A 17674-nucleotide genomic window follows, 5' to 3' on the forward strand; every position below is an offset into this window, starting at 1 on the left:
ATGGAACTAAATACAAAAGATAAAAAGCGCGGGAATGCGGAGGCGGAGAGAGAGAGAGAGAGTGTGTGGTGGTCATTATTGCCACATAGCAGCACATCTGGATCCATTCAACGACAGATCCAGTTACACACACAGCGCTGCTCCACACTGTTTGTAAGTCTAAAATACAGTGAGAAGAAGGAAAATAAAGCACACATTGTTTACTATTGTGTGCAGTTCTGAACAACATCTATATTGAAATATGCTAAAATCATATTTTGCATTTCAAAAGTTTGCAGCTGGTAATTTTTTCCCCTTTTTGGAAGAAGCCTCTTTTGCTCACCAAAGCTGCATTTATTTGATCAAAAATACATAAAACAGTATTATTCTGAAATATTAACATTTCAAAATAGGTTTCTATTGTATTATATGTCAAAATGTAATTTATTACTGTGATCAAAGCTGAATTTTCAGCATCATTACTCCAGTCCTCAGTGTCACATGATCCTTCAGAAATCATTGCAATATGATGATTTGCTGCTCAGGAAACATTTCTTATTATTATCAATGTTCAACACCGTTGTGCTGATTAATAGTTTTGTTGAAAGTGTGATGCATTTTATTTTTCAGGATTCTTTGCTGAATAGAAAGTTCTAAAGAACAGGATTTATTTGAAATAGAAACCTTTTATAACATCATAATAGTCTTTACTGCCACTTTTGATCAATTTAACACTTACTTAATTCTTACTGACCCCAAACTGATAGTGTGTGTTTCTGATACTGTAAATTTACATTTAGCAGATGCTTTTATTCAAAGTGCATTCAAAGTACACATTTTTATCATGATTTCCCTGGAAACCAAACTACAAACTTGGTGTGTGTGTCATGTTTCTATGCTCTTCTTTTATCTATTATTGTATATCAGTTCACTGTGGTAACTTTTAATATAGTGATTTTCTGCATTTTGTTTTCCTTCAACACCAGCAATCCCTGCACATGATAAATCAAATCAACTTTAATCTGACATGCGTGTTACCTGCTTGTCGTGGTACTCTCTTCCTTTTGAAAGCAGCTCCAGACTGCAGAGCCTCCAACAAACCATCCATGATACCGGTCTCATCATCTGAAACACACAAATGCAACATTAAACACACACAGACAATTATACATAGATAATACTCTTTGCCATTTGAAACACACACATGAAGTATTACTGAAGTATTATTAGTATACATGAAGTATTACTGCTGAAACACACATGTAGAATCTCAGAGCAACAGTCTCAGACACAGTGACATCAGATGAGAGAGGAGCAAAGGATCATGGGAATGTAAACATCCTCTGAGACACAAGTTAAAGCAGACAGCGCCCCCTATCTTTAACTCGCTGATGCATTAACCTACATAACTGAACCAAGAGCAATACTGTACCACACACACACACACACACACACACACACACACATACACGGAAGGACAGCATGATTTGAAAATATTTTGTTTGAGCAAAACAGTTTGTTGAATGTGTTTTCATATGGTGAACAGGTTCCAGGGTTGTTTTCACGTTATGTATAGACAGATGGTTTCAATCAGGTCCTCTCTGTACAACATGAGGTTAAAGATTTATGGGTCTAATATCCCCTCCCCCAATAAACACACACACACACAGCCAGACTCAATGTAATCCCTGCAAACTCTGCAGCCAGATGGTTTTGCATCTGACCTGACAACCTACATCTCACACACACACACACACAAACACACCACACACTCAGAGCTGTCTGCAGTGCACACACACCACCATGAGGTGCGGTACAGGAACAGCACACTGATGGGAGATTTTCTTCCTGCTGCTTATTATTTTTTACATAGATTATTACATATCACATCAATTAAAAAAAAGATGATTAAAATTAAGATTTTGTTTTTCATTTCACTCCTGTTTTCCAGTGTCTACTGAAATATCATGGTTACATTCTCCTGTTTGAAGAGATATCGTATTTATTTATTGTAGTTTTACAATTGTAACATTAACTGCACTACGCTGGTCGACACGACACTTCAATTTAGTGTTCGAAGTGACAAATATAAATGTAACGTCCATATTTCATGAAATATTTACATTCAATGATTTATCATTTAAAATTTCCTTAAAACCCATTTTTAATTACTTTTTATTACTATTTTATACTATTACTATATTTTATACCCTTGCATTACTTTTATTACTATTATATTTTATTACCTCTTATTTAATATGTAAAAAATATAGACAGTATTAATCATCTTATGAATTATGACATTTTCTCACTGCTGTTACTATGCTGAGCAGCATTCCTTAAGATTAAACTACTTAAATGTATTAATATAAATTAAACTAATTTTATACAAAAATAAACACTAAGATAAATTTATCATGATGATTTACATACATTTAGATATTATTTAAATACAATTTAAAAAAAAATAAATAAATTGGCTTTATGAATAAATACCAAAATATTTATTCATTATGGTATTTTTATTAGAATTATTTTTATTATAATAATGGTAACACTTTACAATAAAGGTCCCAATAGTTGAATTAACTACCATTAAATAATACCAAGGAACACATTTGTTACGGTTTTTATTAATCTTTAGGTTTGGTTAATAAAAACAATTATTCATTGTTCGTTCTCATCCATTAAATAATATTAACAAACACAATTTTTTAAAACAATGTATTAGTCAATGTAATGTATTAATGTATTTAATGAACAAATAAGATTTATAAATGCTTTAGAAATATTTTTCATGTTCAGTTCATCTTAACCAATGTAGTTAACTTATTTTAACAAATGAAACCTTATTGTAAAGTGTTATTAGGATTATTGTGCATGTACTGTAGCTTTCATTAGTTCACAAAAATTGAAATATGTCTACTTTTAAAAACATTTTACATTCCAGGACCATTTAAAGAATCAAGTTTGATCAAACATGTGGTCAAAAATGGTAACCGGTTACAGTGTCTATAAACACACAAAAAATTAGATATTGAAACATTTCAAATCTGTCATTTGACAATTAACTGTGCTATTTTGGTGGAAACGGTTTCATCATGGTCAATTCTTGTAAGGCACATACAGTTCAACCCAGACTGTTAGTGAAGCACAATAATTCACCTCACATGCAGACACATTCTGGATGAATATCTTTCCTGTTTCAGCTGCATTAGACTATAATCAGCCATTAAACTCACTCACAGTCTCTCATCTGAAGATTACAGACACATGAGCATCATCACAGCACAGACCAATCACATTGCGACATCTGTTTCCACACACAGAACATCTAACACACAACACTGACACCTATTGTCCATCCACATTAGCTGCTGCGGTTCAGTGATATGGAGTGTGTGTAACTGTAATGTGGGAAAGACTTTTATGCATCTAATTCTCAGGGTTTGCCTGCTAAACTAAAGATAATGTGTGTGCGTATGTGTGTGTGTGTGTGTGTGTGTGTTTGAGAACGTGGGAATGTCAAGGACAAACATTTCAAATATTCAGCCCTGAGAGTTTCAATGAACCCTCTGTGTGTGTGTGTGTGTGTGTGTGTGTCTGAACACTCATATGCAAGACACACAGGCTTCTGTGATCTTTTGGAAAGAATATTCTGTGCGTTACATGTGTTTTTGCTCAACTGACATTCAAATCTGTCACCTGTATGCAAATCAAACCTCATAAATTACCAATATATTTGGTCACTTAATTCAAACTTTGAACAGTCTGATTGTGATTAGATAAATGACTAATTAAATCAGATCCAGACATTTTTAAGTGTTTTCAGTCCAGATACTGTCCGTATAACAGTATGTTGGTTAATCTGATATGACTGATTTGTAAGCTGCAAACGCAACTATGCAGTAAACTTGACTAAACTAAACTTCAACGGAAATTACAAATGTTGTCTTGGCGATTAAATGAAATATGTTGAAATAGTATAATTTTTAAAACTGGAACAAATATAGCTAAATAGTAGTGTTTAAAAAAAAACTAATACAAATAAAAAAATAACAACCACATTAACTAATAACTATAATTAGTTATATACTGTACAATAACAACTTTGATTAACATGAACTAACAATAAACAACATTTCTACAGCATTTATTCATCTTAATGTTATACACGCATTTTTAAAATCTAAAGATTAATGAACTAACATGAAGAATGAACAACTGCATTTTTAATATCTAATATTAATAGATTAATAAATGCTGTAAATATGTCAATTAATGTTAGCTCATGTTAGGTAATGAATTAACTAATGTCGACAAATGAGACTTTACTACCCATGTTTTTCTATCATCTTCCCTCAAACACACACACACACACACACACACACACACACACACAGGTCTGCAGAAATAATGAGTGGAAATTTGGAGCCCCAAAAGTTTCAAACTACAGCCAGGCGAGAAAAGTAGGTCAGAGAGAGAGACAGAGAGAAAGAGACACACACACACACACACGTTTGTTTTTGTGAAAAGTGGGGACATCCCATAGGCGTAATGGTTTTTATACTGTACAAACTATATGTGCTATTGTCCTACACCAACCCTACACCTAAAGTTAGCCCTCACAGGAGACTGTGCATTTCTACTTTTCCCCAAAAAACTCACTCTGTGTGATTTATAAGCGTTTTGTAAAGTGGGGACATGGGTCAATGTCCTGAAAAGTCACCTTCACCTTGTAATACCGATGTCATACCTGTGTCATTATACAAATTTCTGTCCTGATTTGTCACAAAAACACACACACACACACGCATACAAAAAGAGAGGGTGAGATAGACAAAGAGAGAGACATACACATACAAAAAGAGTGTGTGTGTGAGTGAGAGAGCCTACAGTGGCCAAATGATTTAACATGATCCACATTAAATGTTGAGTGTGAATCAGTGTGTGACGGGGAAAAAAAGGAGAAAACTGTGTTCATGAGGAGTACGTCTCAGGAAAGAGGAGAGCTAGAGAGTCTAAATCTCACAAGAGTATGTCCAGGTCACATTTCACCCCAAAACCAAGAAAAGAAAGGTGAAAAGAAGTTGTCTTGTTGTTCGGAGGAGAAATGAGACCTGGATATGTCTAACACACAAACACAATGTGAATCTTTACCATCATTGATGTTGAGAATCTGTCCAGCGTTCATTCTCTTCTGTTTCTCCTCTTTCTCTTTTTCCGCTTTCTCTCGCGCCAGTTTGGCCCGACGAATCTTCTCCTCTGCTTCTTTCCGTTTCTGGTTCTCTTTCACCGCTTGCTGTAAAACAAACACACACAAGTTAAGTTGTGGCCTCAAGATTTCTGATTCACATCATCTTGTGTTTGTTCAGCTGAAGGAGAATGAAGTTTATAAAGTGTTATGATGAAAGGATAAGATAAGTGCGTGTCTTTTGACATGGAGTCTCTGGTCCCTTTATGACACAGAGAATATGTCTAGACAAAAGTCTGTTTTAATATACTAAACACAGCACAGGTGTGTGTGTGCATAAATATTGTCTCTACAGGGAAATCCAAATATAATACTGTTCAAAAGTTTAGGGTCTATAATATCCTCTTAAGACCAGAGAAAAAAAGTTTTAGGAAAAAAATTGTCTTTTTCACGTCTTTAAAATGTTTAGAGCATTTAGAATAAAAAAAAATTATATTTCATTCATAAGTTATGCTATTCTTCGGTTGAGGACATCAGGACTCAATTTCTTTGAAAAACTTGCATGGGCAAAAACAATTGATTTTTTTAAATCACCAGTACATTTTTAGTTTAAGATAATTTTTTCTTTACCAAACTTTGTATAAAGATGATTCTCAACTATGTTATAACAGAATGATTCGATATACCTGTTTTCTTTATACAAAATGTGTGTAAAATGGCCATAAACAGGTTTTTTCATTATATACAATGCATCTATAAACTAAATCTAATTTGCATATTAATGTGTTTTTGGGCAACATGTAATGAAAATAGAAGTGTAATAATGGGAGTAATAATTGACCAGATTTTCATAATAATATATAATATTTCATAGAATATTGAAATATAATTTCTTTCCCTATTCATTTATGTCTCCCAAAATGCGTAAAAAACATACTTTTAGTCCCGGTGTCCTCATATGAGGACATGTATGAAATCAACATCCTGTTTTGTAACAAAGTCATATTTTGATTTGAAACCCCATAACATTTTCCTGAGTTGTTGATTTATGACACACAATTTAAAAATGAGATTTAACTTATAATTTCTAAATATTATCATATTTCCATAGGAGTATCACTAAATTAATTTCAGACATTTTTGAAGACCAAGGAGAGGGAGTGGTCATGGAGAAACATCCAATTTGGTATCTCTGAAAAGCCCTGAATGTGCTCTGTACAGGACATCCAGACTTAAAACTGTGGCATGTATAGTCTCAGAGAAATTCACTAAAATATAATGTCCTCATATGAGGGTCTTAAGAGGATATTTTAAGGAAATTAATGGTTTAATGAAACAGATAATCTTTATTATTCTTCCACTTATAGAGTCCTTTGAAGCTCATTTTACTTCTGAACTAGAGTATGTTGCATTTCTAAGCCAAAATAGAATATTAAAAGAACAAAAAATGGTAGGACTTGATTTATATCACGAAGAATTGATCTGATGATGAAAAGTGACTATATGCAGGTGCTTAAGCTGATGTCATGCACAAAAGAAGCAAAATTACTACATTTTGATAAAAAATGATGAAGACTATATGTCACCCCTGACCACAAAACCAGTCATAAGTAGCACGGGTATATTTGTATCAATAACCAACAATATGGGGTCACATAACACGCACTGATGATTCGTTCACAATAAGTCCAAGAAACAAAGTAAAGAAACCATGAAACCAAGATAACTATCGGTCATATTTTCGTTTACTGACCTGGAACATGTTCCTGAAGTTGTTGAGGTCACCGAAGAACTCTTCTGGACTAATTTTCTTGGGGTCGAACACAAAGTACTTGCCCAAATCCTCGTACTGCTTCTCCATGTTATCATGCATCAGCTTGAGCTTCTCAAACTGCTCACCAGCCGTCACTACAAAACTGTAAACAACTTGGTCAAGGAAAATCACACGCTATTATGATTCACTGTAACTCGTGTAGGACTCAGCATTTATATTTATACTGTAAAACATTACTAAACACATTGAGTTGTTTTCCCCCCCTCGTCAGAGAGCGAGTACTAGAACAAACATCCTCACGAACTTCATGAATGGGTGATCACATTCATGAATTCAAAAGTGTTTGATCTGGAACCCAAACAGGATGTGATGTCACAATGGATCACTGACACTGTATTTTTATAGCATTATTGTTTGAGGAAATGACTGTTGAAACCAAAGTGACACTTCCTGTCATGCAACAGGCCCGGGAAGAAGTAAAGGATATTGTCATTTTCTCTACAAATTTGTCCCTGTCGCTCTGCGGAGGGGGGAACGTCTCGATGTCTTTCTCCAGGTTTTTAATCTGCTTTCCCATCTGATCTAGATTCTTCTGAAGCGTCTCTGCCGACACTGAGAGAGAGAGAAAGAAAATTATGAATATAAATACATAACTGTTCTGAAATCAGATTAGTAGCAGACTACCATTCAAACTATTTTTACTGATTCTGAAAGAAGTTTCTTCTCCTTAGCAAGTGTGCATTTATTTGATCAAACAGTAAAAAAAAGAAGAAAAAGTAATAGTGAAATATTATTACATTTGAAAATACATGTTTTCTATTGTGATATATTTTAAAATGTAATTTATTCCTGTGATCAAAGCTGAATTTTCAGCATCATTACTCCAGTCTTCAATGTCACCTGATCCTTCAGAAATCCTTCTAATATTGCTGCTCAAAAAAACATTTCTGATTATTATCAATGTTAAAAACAACTGCGTTGCTTCATATTTTTGTGGAAACTGTGATATATTTTATTTTTCAAGATTCTTTAGAATGGACAGTTTAAAAGAACAGCATTTATTTGAAATAGAATTCTTTCGTAACATCACGAATGTCACTTTTGATTAATTTAATGCATCTTTGTTGAATAAAAAAATCTTACAGACCAAAACTTTTGAATGCTAGTTTATATAAAATAATAAAAGAACCATGGATGAGATTGACACAGACCTCTGCTGGCTTTCTCCACGTGGATGAGCTCCTCTGGGAAGGTCATGACCTCAGGATACTGCTCCTGACATATTTCCGCCAGGAAGTGCAGTAGAGTCTGTTTCTGATCGGCTGATTTAGTGTCTCTCAACTAAACACACACACATTTGTTTACTGCCAACTTTGTGGTGACCAACACATCAGGCACTTACCACAAACAGGGTACAAAACAGTTGTTTCACTACATTTTAAAAGCTAGAAGGGGCACAAATCACATGTTCTTTAGAAAGCGGACTATTAGATATGTTAGATAAGCTATTAACTGGCAGAAAATGAAGTAGAAAAAAAGTTGTTCTTTAGAAACACATCAGATGCCACAAAATGTAGAGTTGACAGCATTCGTCACATTCATTAATGCAGATGTTGGAAATCACCTTGCACAGGTAATTGATGCTGAAGCCGAAAGCTTTGGCGTTGCGTGATCCTGCGTTCATGAAGTTTCCCAGCAGCAGCGTCATCTCCAGCAGTTTAGAGAAGCTCTCGCTCTTCCGAAGCTCCTCGCAGGCGGCCGTCACCGCCACCACATCCGGCTTGACGTTATTCACCTGCTCCTCGAACTGAAGTCTGAAGAGGATGGAGGTCAGACGGGGCTTCAGACGCTTCACTGAACTGATCTAGAGAGAGATATACACATGTATCTGAGTGAATGTTTCTGAGAAGTCAATGGAGTGCTGATGCATTTTTGTAAGCCAAAACCCCCCAAAAAACAAGCATTTTAGCACTTTTGGTTCCATTATTCTAAAGTCAATTGTTTTTTTCCTCAATGGTTAAATGTCTGAAGTTATACATGTATACACATATACATTTTTACAGGAGTGCTTATAAGTGTGTGTTTCTCACCACAACTCCAAACTGTTCAGATTCGGCCAGCTCCTCGTACTCGTCTTTCATCTCTGATAATGTGTTCATTTGTTCCTGCTCCGGCAGCAGCTTCAGCAAACTCTGAAAAACACACAGCAGCTGTTTAGCACAAGGTAATTACTCAGGAAAAGACGATGCCAGTTTCACTGTTTTTGTCCATCAAACGTTTTGATTTGCCCACCAAAACCTTTCAATTACAGTTTGGCAACTGCATAAGAGACATTTGCATTTCTGAGCTATTTTAGGGTTGGGCTTGATTTATATAATGGGGAATTGATTGGATGATGTAAAGTGACTATATGAAGCTGGGAGAAAAAGTAAAGTTATGTTTTGATAAAATATTACAAATGAAACATTTTTAGTTTTGGAATAACATGCACTAAAGATTCATTCACAATAAGACCAAAAAACAAAAGTAAATAGGAGGAACTTTGCTTTCATTCGAACTTGAAGAGAAATGTCTTTAATTTTAGATTAAGGATCTCAGCACAGTAATCTTCAAGCTATAGTTTAAAATAATACCAAAAACAACAAACTTTTATACAAGGTAATTATTGGTTGAATTCTTTTTTTTTTTTCAACTAGTGCGGTCAAATGATTAATCGCATCCAAAATAAAACTTTTTGTTCACATAATGTGTGTGTACGGTGTATATTTATTATGCATATATATAAATACACACATATACAGTATATATATTGAAATATTTTTCAAGTATTTTAAAATCTGAGGGTGCAAAAAAATCCAAATATTGAGAAAATCTATTTTAAAGCTGTCCAAATGAAGTTCTTAGCAATGCATGTTACTAATCAAAAATTAAGTTATGATATATTTACAGTAGGAAATTTACAAAATATCTTCATGGAACATGATCTTTACTTAATGTCCTAATGATTTTTGGCATAAAAGAAAAATCAATAATTTTGACCAATACAATGTATTTTTGGCTATTGCTACAAATATACCCCAGCGACTTAAGACGACTTGGTTTTGTAGGCCAGGGTCACATATACATAATAAATATACACAGTGCACACACATACATTATGTATTAATCATTTGACAGCACTAAAATCAACATAAGTTGTTTTCTTGCATGCAAAATGAATCATGCATCATAAGTTAGGGCGGATTTCTTTCCACTATCAAAATCCACTAAATATGTCTCTTTCATACCTGCACCATGTTTTCAGTGAGAACTTTCTCATTGACCTCCAGGATGACATTCTTCATCTCTTCATAAGGCATCCTGTTTGAACCCAAGAATATAGCTGCAACACACACACACACACACACACAGAGAGAGAGAGATGTGAGTAAACAACACTATAAATTGCGGTGTTAAACTAGTGAGATATTTCACATCTGAATGAAGATTCATGCTCAGCTGTTACTCACAGAGATTCTGGGATGTTTTGGAGTCGAGCACCTTCAGCTCCTTCACCTTCTTCTTCGGAGCGTTTTTCTTATCCTCAGATGCCTCTTGATCCTTCTTACCTAGAGAAAGACAAAGAAAGCGAGAGGGTAAATACTCTTGACTATTTGAGTATCAGCCTCGGGTTCAAAAATGACCTGAAAATGATGTTTCTTGAAGACTGGACACATCTCTCTTCCATATTCACTCACACACAGTATTTCTCTGTCTTCATAAAGACCAAATGAGTTGATATGACATCAAGCATAGTGACATCGGTGTCCAGTGGTTTTTATTTGCAATACTTGATCTAGAAGTACTTTTAACACCAGTTTCAAACTGTTTCATAATCGTCATACATGCAGTTTATTGAACATGTTATTTTAGAGATTAGATTGATTATTTGTACTTTTAAAAATTCAAGTATCACACCATAGCAGTGTTATTTTAGTATTATTTATATCCTATTATTATGACATTTAATATTTTTCATTTAATTTCAGATTTCATTTAAGTTTATTTTATGTGCTTTTGCCAATTTTATTAGTTTTGTTATTTCTATTTAGCTTTAATTTTATATATTTATATAGTTTTAGTAATAAAAAAAAAAGACATTTTAGATTAATATTTCTATTTAGCTTAAAGTAAAACTTATTTGAGTTAGTGGCTAGGTGGACATTTCTAATTTTGGATATTTTACTTATTGATCATTTTATTTCAGTTTTATTTTTATTTATATTTAGCTTTAATTTTATATACAGGTACATCTAATAAAAAATTCATATCATGAAAAAGGACAATATTTTTTGTCACTCATTTTAGAAAGTGAAACCCATATATTATATAGATTCATTACACAGAGTGAAATATTTGAAGCCTTTATTTCTTGAAATTTTGATGATGTGATCGATGATGATTCTGACTGTGGAAACTTCTCACTGGACTTCAAGCAACATGGATTCTGTGCCTCTCCACTCTTCCTCCAGACTCTGGGACCTTGATTTCCAAATGAAATGTAAAATTTTCTTTCATCTGAAAAGATGACTTTGGACCTCTGAGCAACAGTCCAGTTCTTTTTCTCCAGTCAACTTTGCATTTAATATGCTTTGATACAGCACTCTGTAAACAGCCACAGCTTTCAGTAATGACCCTCTGTGACTTACCCTCTTCCACATTATTGTGGTTTCAAAGAACAAGAGATACCCGGAATTTATACTGTAGGGATTTTCATTAACTGAAACTCCAATGTAAATATTCTAATATTTTGAGATACTGATTTTTGACTTTCATGAGCTATAAGCTCTAATCATCAACTTTACATGTAATGAATCTAAAAATATATGAATGTTACAAGAAAAAGTGAACTTTTCCACGATATTCAATTTTTTTTAGATGTACTTGTATTTATACAGTTTTAGTAATTTAGTTCTTTTTTAATAGAAATTTTAGCTTTAATATTTAGTACTAAAAGCTTGAGTTTTAGTACTAAAAGGTAAACTTATTTTGGACTAATTTTGGATTTTTTACTTATTCATATTTAATTTTATTCCAGATTTATTTTACTTACAGAATATGATTTTTAATAGCGTGTTATATAATAATAAAATAATAAAAACATTTCTATTTTTACTTTTTTTATTTCTTATTTTCTTTATTTTTCATGTAATAATTAATTATACTTCATTAATCAAATTTCATTGCAGTTCTATTTCTACAACATAAAACTATTTTTAATAGTTACAATATAAACACAACATCAAAAAAACTATTTAAATGAAATGCAATAAATAAAAAAACTAAAATTAGATTATTATTTTTTAAAATGTCATACAAGTAGTTATTTGTACTGATAGCTGTACAAAAATTAATTTATGGCTCAAAATTACAAAGAACAGAGACTTGGCAGCTTCAAATAGCACAGGAAGTATCTAATATAAAAAAGAAAAGGATCTCTGTACACACACAAACATGAGTGTGCTGGCATTTCTGTTCTAAAGACAGACTGTGAGGAGCAGGAGAAGGTCAGAGGTCAGGGGTCGAGAGTCAAACGCCCAACAGCTTTAATGAAACGTGAAGACTGAAGTTCACACTACTGACAAGTCTCCAGAGAAACCCCACGGACACACACAGCATCAGATGACCATCAGCGTGTGTGTCTCTGTGTGTGTAATAATCACTGAGACACACAACCAAGATCAGATAAACATCCTCATCTCTATCTGAAGTCTGGCCTGTGATTCTCTTCCATCCTCTCATGCTCATGTCCACGTCTGTCCTTTATTCTCTCTCTTCTGTCTCTCTGAATAGCTTCTCCTCTATTTTCAGGCTCCTTTCAAACAGATTTTTTTTTTCTCTCTGTACCTCATTTCCGAGCAGTACATTCGTGTCTGGCATCTGTGTGTATGTATTGAGTTACAGCAGCATATGGAACCGCTCAAGAGAGCGAGTAGCTCTGGATTACATTACACACACACTTTCACTCTCAATTTTACACATTAGTTCTTAAGAAAGGCTGCTCATGTTCACTTATGTAAGACACAAATATTCATAATACGTCTTTAATAAAAAAAAAACAACAACAACTTTCAATTGATATTTTTAGATTTTAAGCATTATGAAAACGTTATTATAAATCCCAATTATATAAAGCACCCTGAATTACCATTATATATGAAATGTGCTGCTTTATATAAATAAACTTAAATTATAAATATTTTGAATTTGTGACTTCGAGTTTTTAGGAAAAATGGAAAGAAAGGGAATACTAGATGGAGAGATATCTATGGAGAGAAATCTATGGCACATTATGGCCTGAAATCTCAGTCAGTGGGTCAGTGTGTGATTGATTCTGCACTCAGCCAGAGAAGGAACACACACACACACACACACACACACACACTATCTCCTCTGCCACTTACTGCCTGTGATTCATAAAATGGGATCTGTGTTCAAAATGGCTGCTGGTCTTTAACTTACACACACACACACACACACACAGATGAGATACCAAAACTCATTTATGAGCCAATGGTGCCTCTGCAGGTCACAATGGAAACTGCAGCACAACCACAGCACATCTGTGTTACATTAACATTACATTTAAGAGTGCATGTGTGCTAGATTGCACAATCACTATCAAACACAGGCTCTTTAATGTTATTGTTTCTGGATTGTGTTGTAAAACTCCTGCTGTCTTTTTTGTATTGCCTGAGGTCTATTCATCCATTCAGGCTTTTATCTTCCTCTCATGGAATCCAGTCTCAGTACACAGCTGCTTCATACAAAAGAGCTCCAGCACACACCTTCAATTCAGGACATATTTATCATCATTGCTTTTTTCTCCATAAAGACCATTATGACTACAGACAATACTAAAACACACAAGAGAACTTCTAGCATTTAAACACATGCAAAATATACAATTTTATATATTATACATATGGTAACATATCTTAACATACTGTATTATATTGTATATTATACATGTGTGTATACGGACCAAATGACAAAATATCTCAAATGTTTTTAAAGGGAGGATTATATTCAGCTTACTTCTTGGGACAAACTATAAATACTTTAAACGATTAACACACACACACACACACACACACACACACACACACGTTTGTGTTTATTTCTGTAAGTGTCCAGCTGTTGTTCCACTTCTGTTTCCTGTCTCTGTCTTTTTGTCTGTCTTGCATGAAAAACATTGTGTTTCTGCGTATATTAGTTCAGCATTAACCACAGACATCATGTCTGCTTTTTCTGGAACTCCTGATCTCACTTTAAACACACACACACACACACACACACACACACACACACACACAGAGCCGCTCTTCTTTTCCCATACAAGGCAAGAGTTTATGCGAGTGGAAGGTCACAGTGAGACAGACAGACAGACACGAACAGCATGTTAAAGTGAATGCGAGTGAACTCCAGCTCATCAGCAAACCACACACAAGCTCAATGCAATCCACTCACACAGAAAGAAACTTTGTTCTTTCATCTGACTCCCTTTCATTAGAGAGTATTTTTAGTTGAAAGTGTATTGGTGGCAGTCTCCTTTGTTCTGTGGAAGTTTATGGTGGAGCGCCAGCGCCTCTTGTGGACAAACTAACACACTGCAGCACAAACTTACACAATTTATTTCAAAACACCAAACTTTTCCTCAGAGAGTTTGCTTTTGAAATTTGTAGTAAAGTTTATGCTAATTACTCCACTAGAAATTGAAATACATACAGTCTAGGGAACAGACAATGTTGCGGGGTTGATGTAACTTGAATGCTTTTCAGATGAAAAAAAACAACAAAAAAACTCTTCTTTGTGGAATGGATTTACTATCCTGTAGCAACTAGTGAAGAATCTGTTACTTTTATTATGCAAACTTTGCTCTATTTCAACATTCAGAAAACCTCATTTGAAACAGCTAAGCGTTTCATTACATATTTTTAAACACACGCAAGCGCATTTACACACAAATTATTCAAGGAAAGAATGTTTCTCCTCTTGAGAGAAAGAGAATGTGCTTGTCAGCAAGTACACACACACACACACACACACACTCCATACTTCAGTAATCTAACAGAAAACAAACTCGCTGCTTGCAGGAATGCAGGGAGTTTGATACAAAAAAGAATGAGAAGAAAAAGACAGATGCTGGAGAAAGACAGAAAGAGAGCAGGTGGTAGTTGTTTGAGGGGTTTAAATGTACACCAAAGCAGCAGCTGATGAGAGACGTCGTCCCTTTAAACTTTAAAATGTCCATGATTGTGTGTGTGGGGGGAGTTTCCAGGGCTCCGGTTGCCAGGGTAACCTAGAGCTGAAAGGGGCCCTTCATCCTGTTTTTGTGTGGAAAGGAAGGAATGAGAGCGGAGAGAATGAGGGGGAGCAAGGGGTGACTCAGTGCCAGATGGCAGGGTGTGGTGTGACGGGGCGGGGTGGACCCACAGGAAATGGGAGGGTCAGACACAGGGGGACGGACTGTGGGCGGGGTTTCAAGTGTGCTCACTTGCGCACCCCTGGTGCATGAACGGTGCAACTGCAGTGTAAAAAATAATAAGATGAGATATTTAGTAGATATTGCATACAATAACTAAAAAGTGCAAGAGGCACATAAAATAATAATAAATAACAAAATCCAGTGGCTTGAATGCGTCCAATACATTCTGAATACAGTATAATATAATAGTGAATCAGATACTTTTATTGCATATTTAAAACTAAATGTAAATGTTATTGTCTTATAAAAGACAAAAACAAAAAGTAGACAACATTTACAAAAATATCTAATAGCTTCATTCAAACGGTACCATTTTTTTTGTACCCTGGTATTTAAGATATTATGGTATTTTTTAAAGACCATGTAAAATGCTAAAAAAAAAAGGTTTACAAATATAACAAGGGTAAAATAAGTATTAAGGGATTAATATCCTGAGATATAAACATGTTTAAATAAGTAATTATATTATATTATACAACATGCCAAAACCACACTCAATTGTCAATATTTAAAAAAACAAAAAATATTAATAAGAATATCATTTGGTATAATTGTATCAAAATAACTATGTTTACATATTTAATTAAATACAACACTAACTCAGTCAATTGTCAGTTCATCTTGTACAGTTACAGGTAAAAAGAATATAATTTGAATATAAGAATATAATATAAAGAATATAATTTGTTCTAAGGATAGTTTAATATAAGTAGGTTTTGTATTTAAATGTTCATTTTATTTCATTTCATTTATTTCTCCAAATCAACAACATCAATACTTGACATTAAAATTGTAACAGTGTATCAAGGAAAATCATATATTAGGTGTTTATTTGATTTTGTATATCTAACTGTATAAATCTATTTGTGGTGTCATACTGCCATCTACTGGAGAAACTGTGAACTGCAGCATTTCACTTCTAAACATTTAAACTGATTTATTACAGAAAATTAAAAACTGACAAGAGTTTACCAATGGAAAAAAAGTCTTCTAGCATGAGATTTCAGATTTTCCTCATACACAGACTCGTTTATTTCAATTAAAGTGTGTAATTACATTCAACAGTCTGTCAAAGGATGGAGAGTAAGTGTGATAAAGTTGTTTTTGGCATACAAATTTTAATGCGTTTTCTTGACTGTGACATTGGCACTAAGTGACCTCAGGTGAGAAAGTGTGTGTGTGTGTCTGTGTGTGTCCTCGGCTCCTCTGGCCATGAAGGTCTGCAGCAGTGACGCACAAACAGTACGACCTGAATTACTGATCAGACACAAACACACACACACTGTGGTTGAACACAATCATATTTTAACTCCCAGGAATGTGAGGATAGATTAGGAACGCACTACAACCACACACACACACACAACCACACACACACACACACAGTAATGATTTTAAATCAACGCTCCATCCGGTCACACACAGACCCAAGTCAAGATTTACTACAGCAATTACAGCAACCTAATTACACGCGCACACACACACACACACACGAGTGTAATAAGTGAAACTGGTCTATGACTCAGTCAATCTGTCCCTCCTTCACAGCTCAGAGCTCCAGGGAGCCTGCAGGACACACACACTCGCCGGATGTTGAGAAGTTAATAAGATGCTGAGGTGAGTGTGCACACAAATATGAAGGTCTCACACACACACAGGAGGAACAAAATATATCGATCCATATCTGAGCAAACACAAACACATATTTCAATAAACAATTAAACACACACACATTCAAGGACATCAATAACACACAGATCTATCTAACAGGATTTAGTTTGGTCAGTGTGAATGCAGCAGATACTCGAGATATGCAAGTGTGTGTGTTAACAGATCAGAAAGAGCTGACAGCTCTTAAACAACAGCTGTTATAACTTACACTTCATCAATGTCACTGTGTGTGAAATTAACAATCTAGTGTGACGCTTGATAAAAACACTGCCCTCTAGTGACTGAGTGAGGTAAAGAGAGAATAAATAATTCATTGAAAAAAATCTAAATCAAAATAAAGCAGTCACTTAATTTTATGGTCAGATTCTAATTAACAAATAATTAACCATGACCTTTGCATCCCTAAACTCCTAATTTGCTGCTTATTATTAGTTAGTAAGGTAGTTGTTCATTTTAGATATTGGGTAGGATTAGGGATGTAGAATATGATCATGCAGAGCAGAGTATGTGCATTATAAGTATTAATAAA

At 34.3% G+C, this 17674-nt stretch overlaps 1 protein-coding gene across 1 annotated transcript in view; it reads right to left on the reverse strand.

Annotated features, from left to right (window-relative positions):
* The window catches only part of LOC306853686 (protein diaphanous homolog 1-like), a 113721-nt gene that overhangs the window by 7637 nt on the left and 88410 nt on the right, over nt 1-17674 (reverse strand). The window contains exons 18-26 of the mRNA XM_079391276.1: nt 10457-10555; nt 10235-10329; nt 9038-9139; nt 8572-8811; nt 8159-8288; nt 7434-7559; nt 6927-7090; nt 5140-5281; nt 1018-1104 (exon numbers count right to left, since the gene is read on the reverse strand). Of these exons, the coding sequence (XP_079247402.1) occupies nt 1018-1104; nt 5140-5281; nt 6927-7090; nt 7434-7559; nt 8159-8288; nt 8572-8811; nt 9038-9139; nt 10235-10329; nt 10457-10555 (1185 nt within the window). The remainder of the gene's footprint in view (nt 1-1017; nt 1105-5139; nt 5282-6926; nt 7091-7433; nt 7560-8158; nt 8289-8571; nt 8812-9037; nt 9140-10234; nt 10330-10456; nt 10556-17674) is intronic.

Source organism: Barbus barbus (assembly GCF_936440315.1).
Source record: "Barbus barbus genome assembly, chromosome: 33".
Taxonomy (NCBI): Eukaryota; Metazoa; Chordata; class Actinopteri; order Cypriniformes; family Cyprinidae; genus Barbus; species Barbus barbus.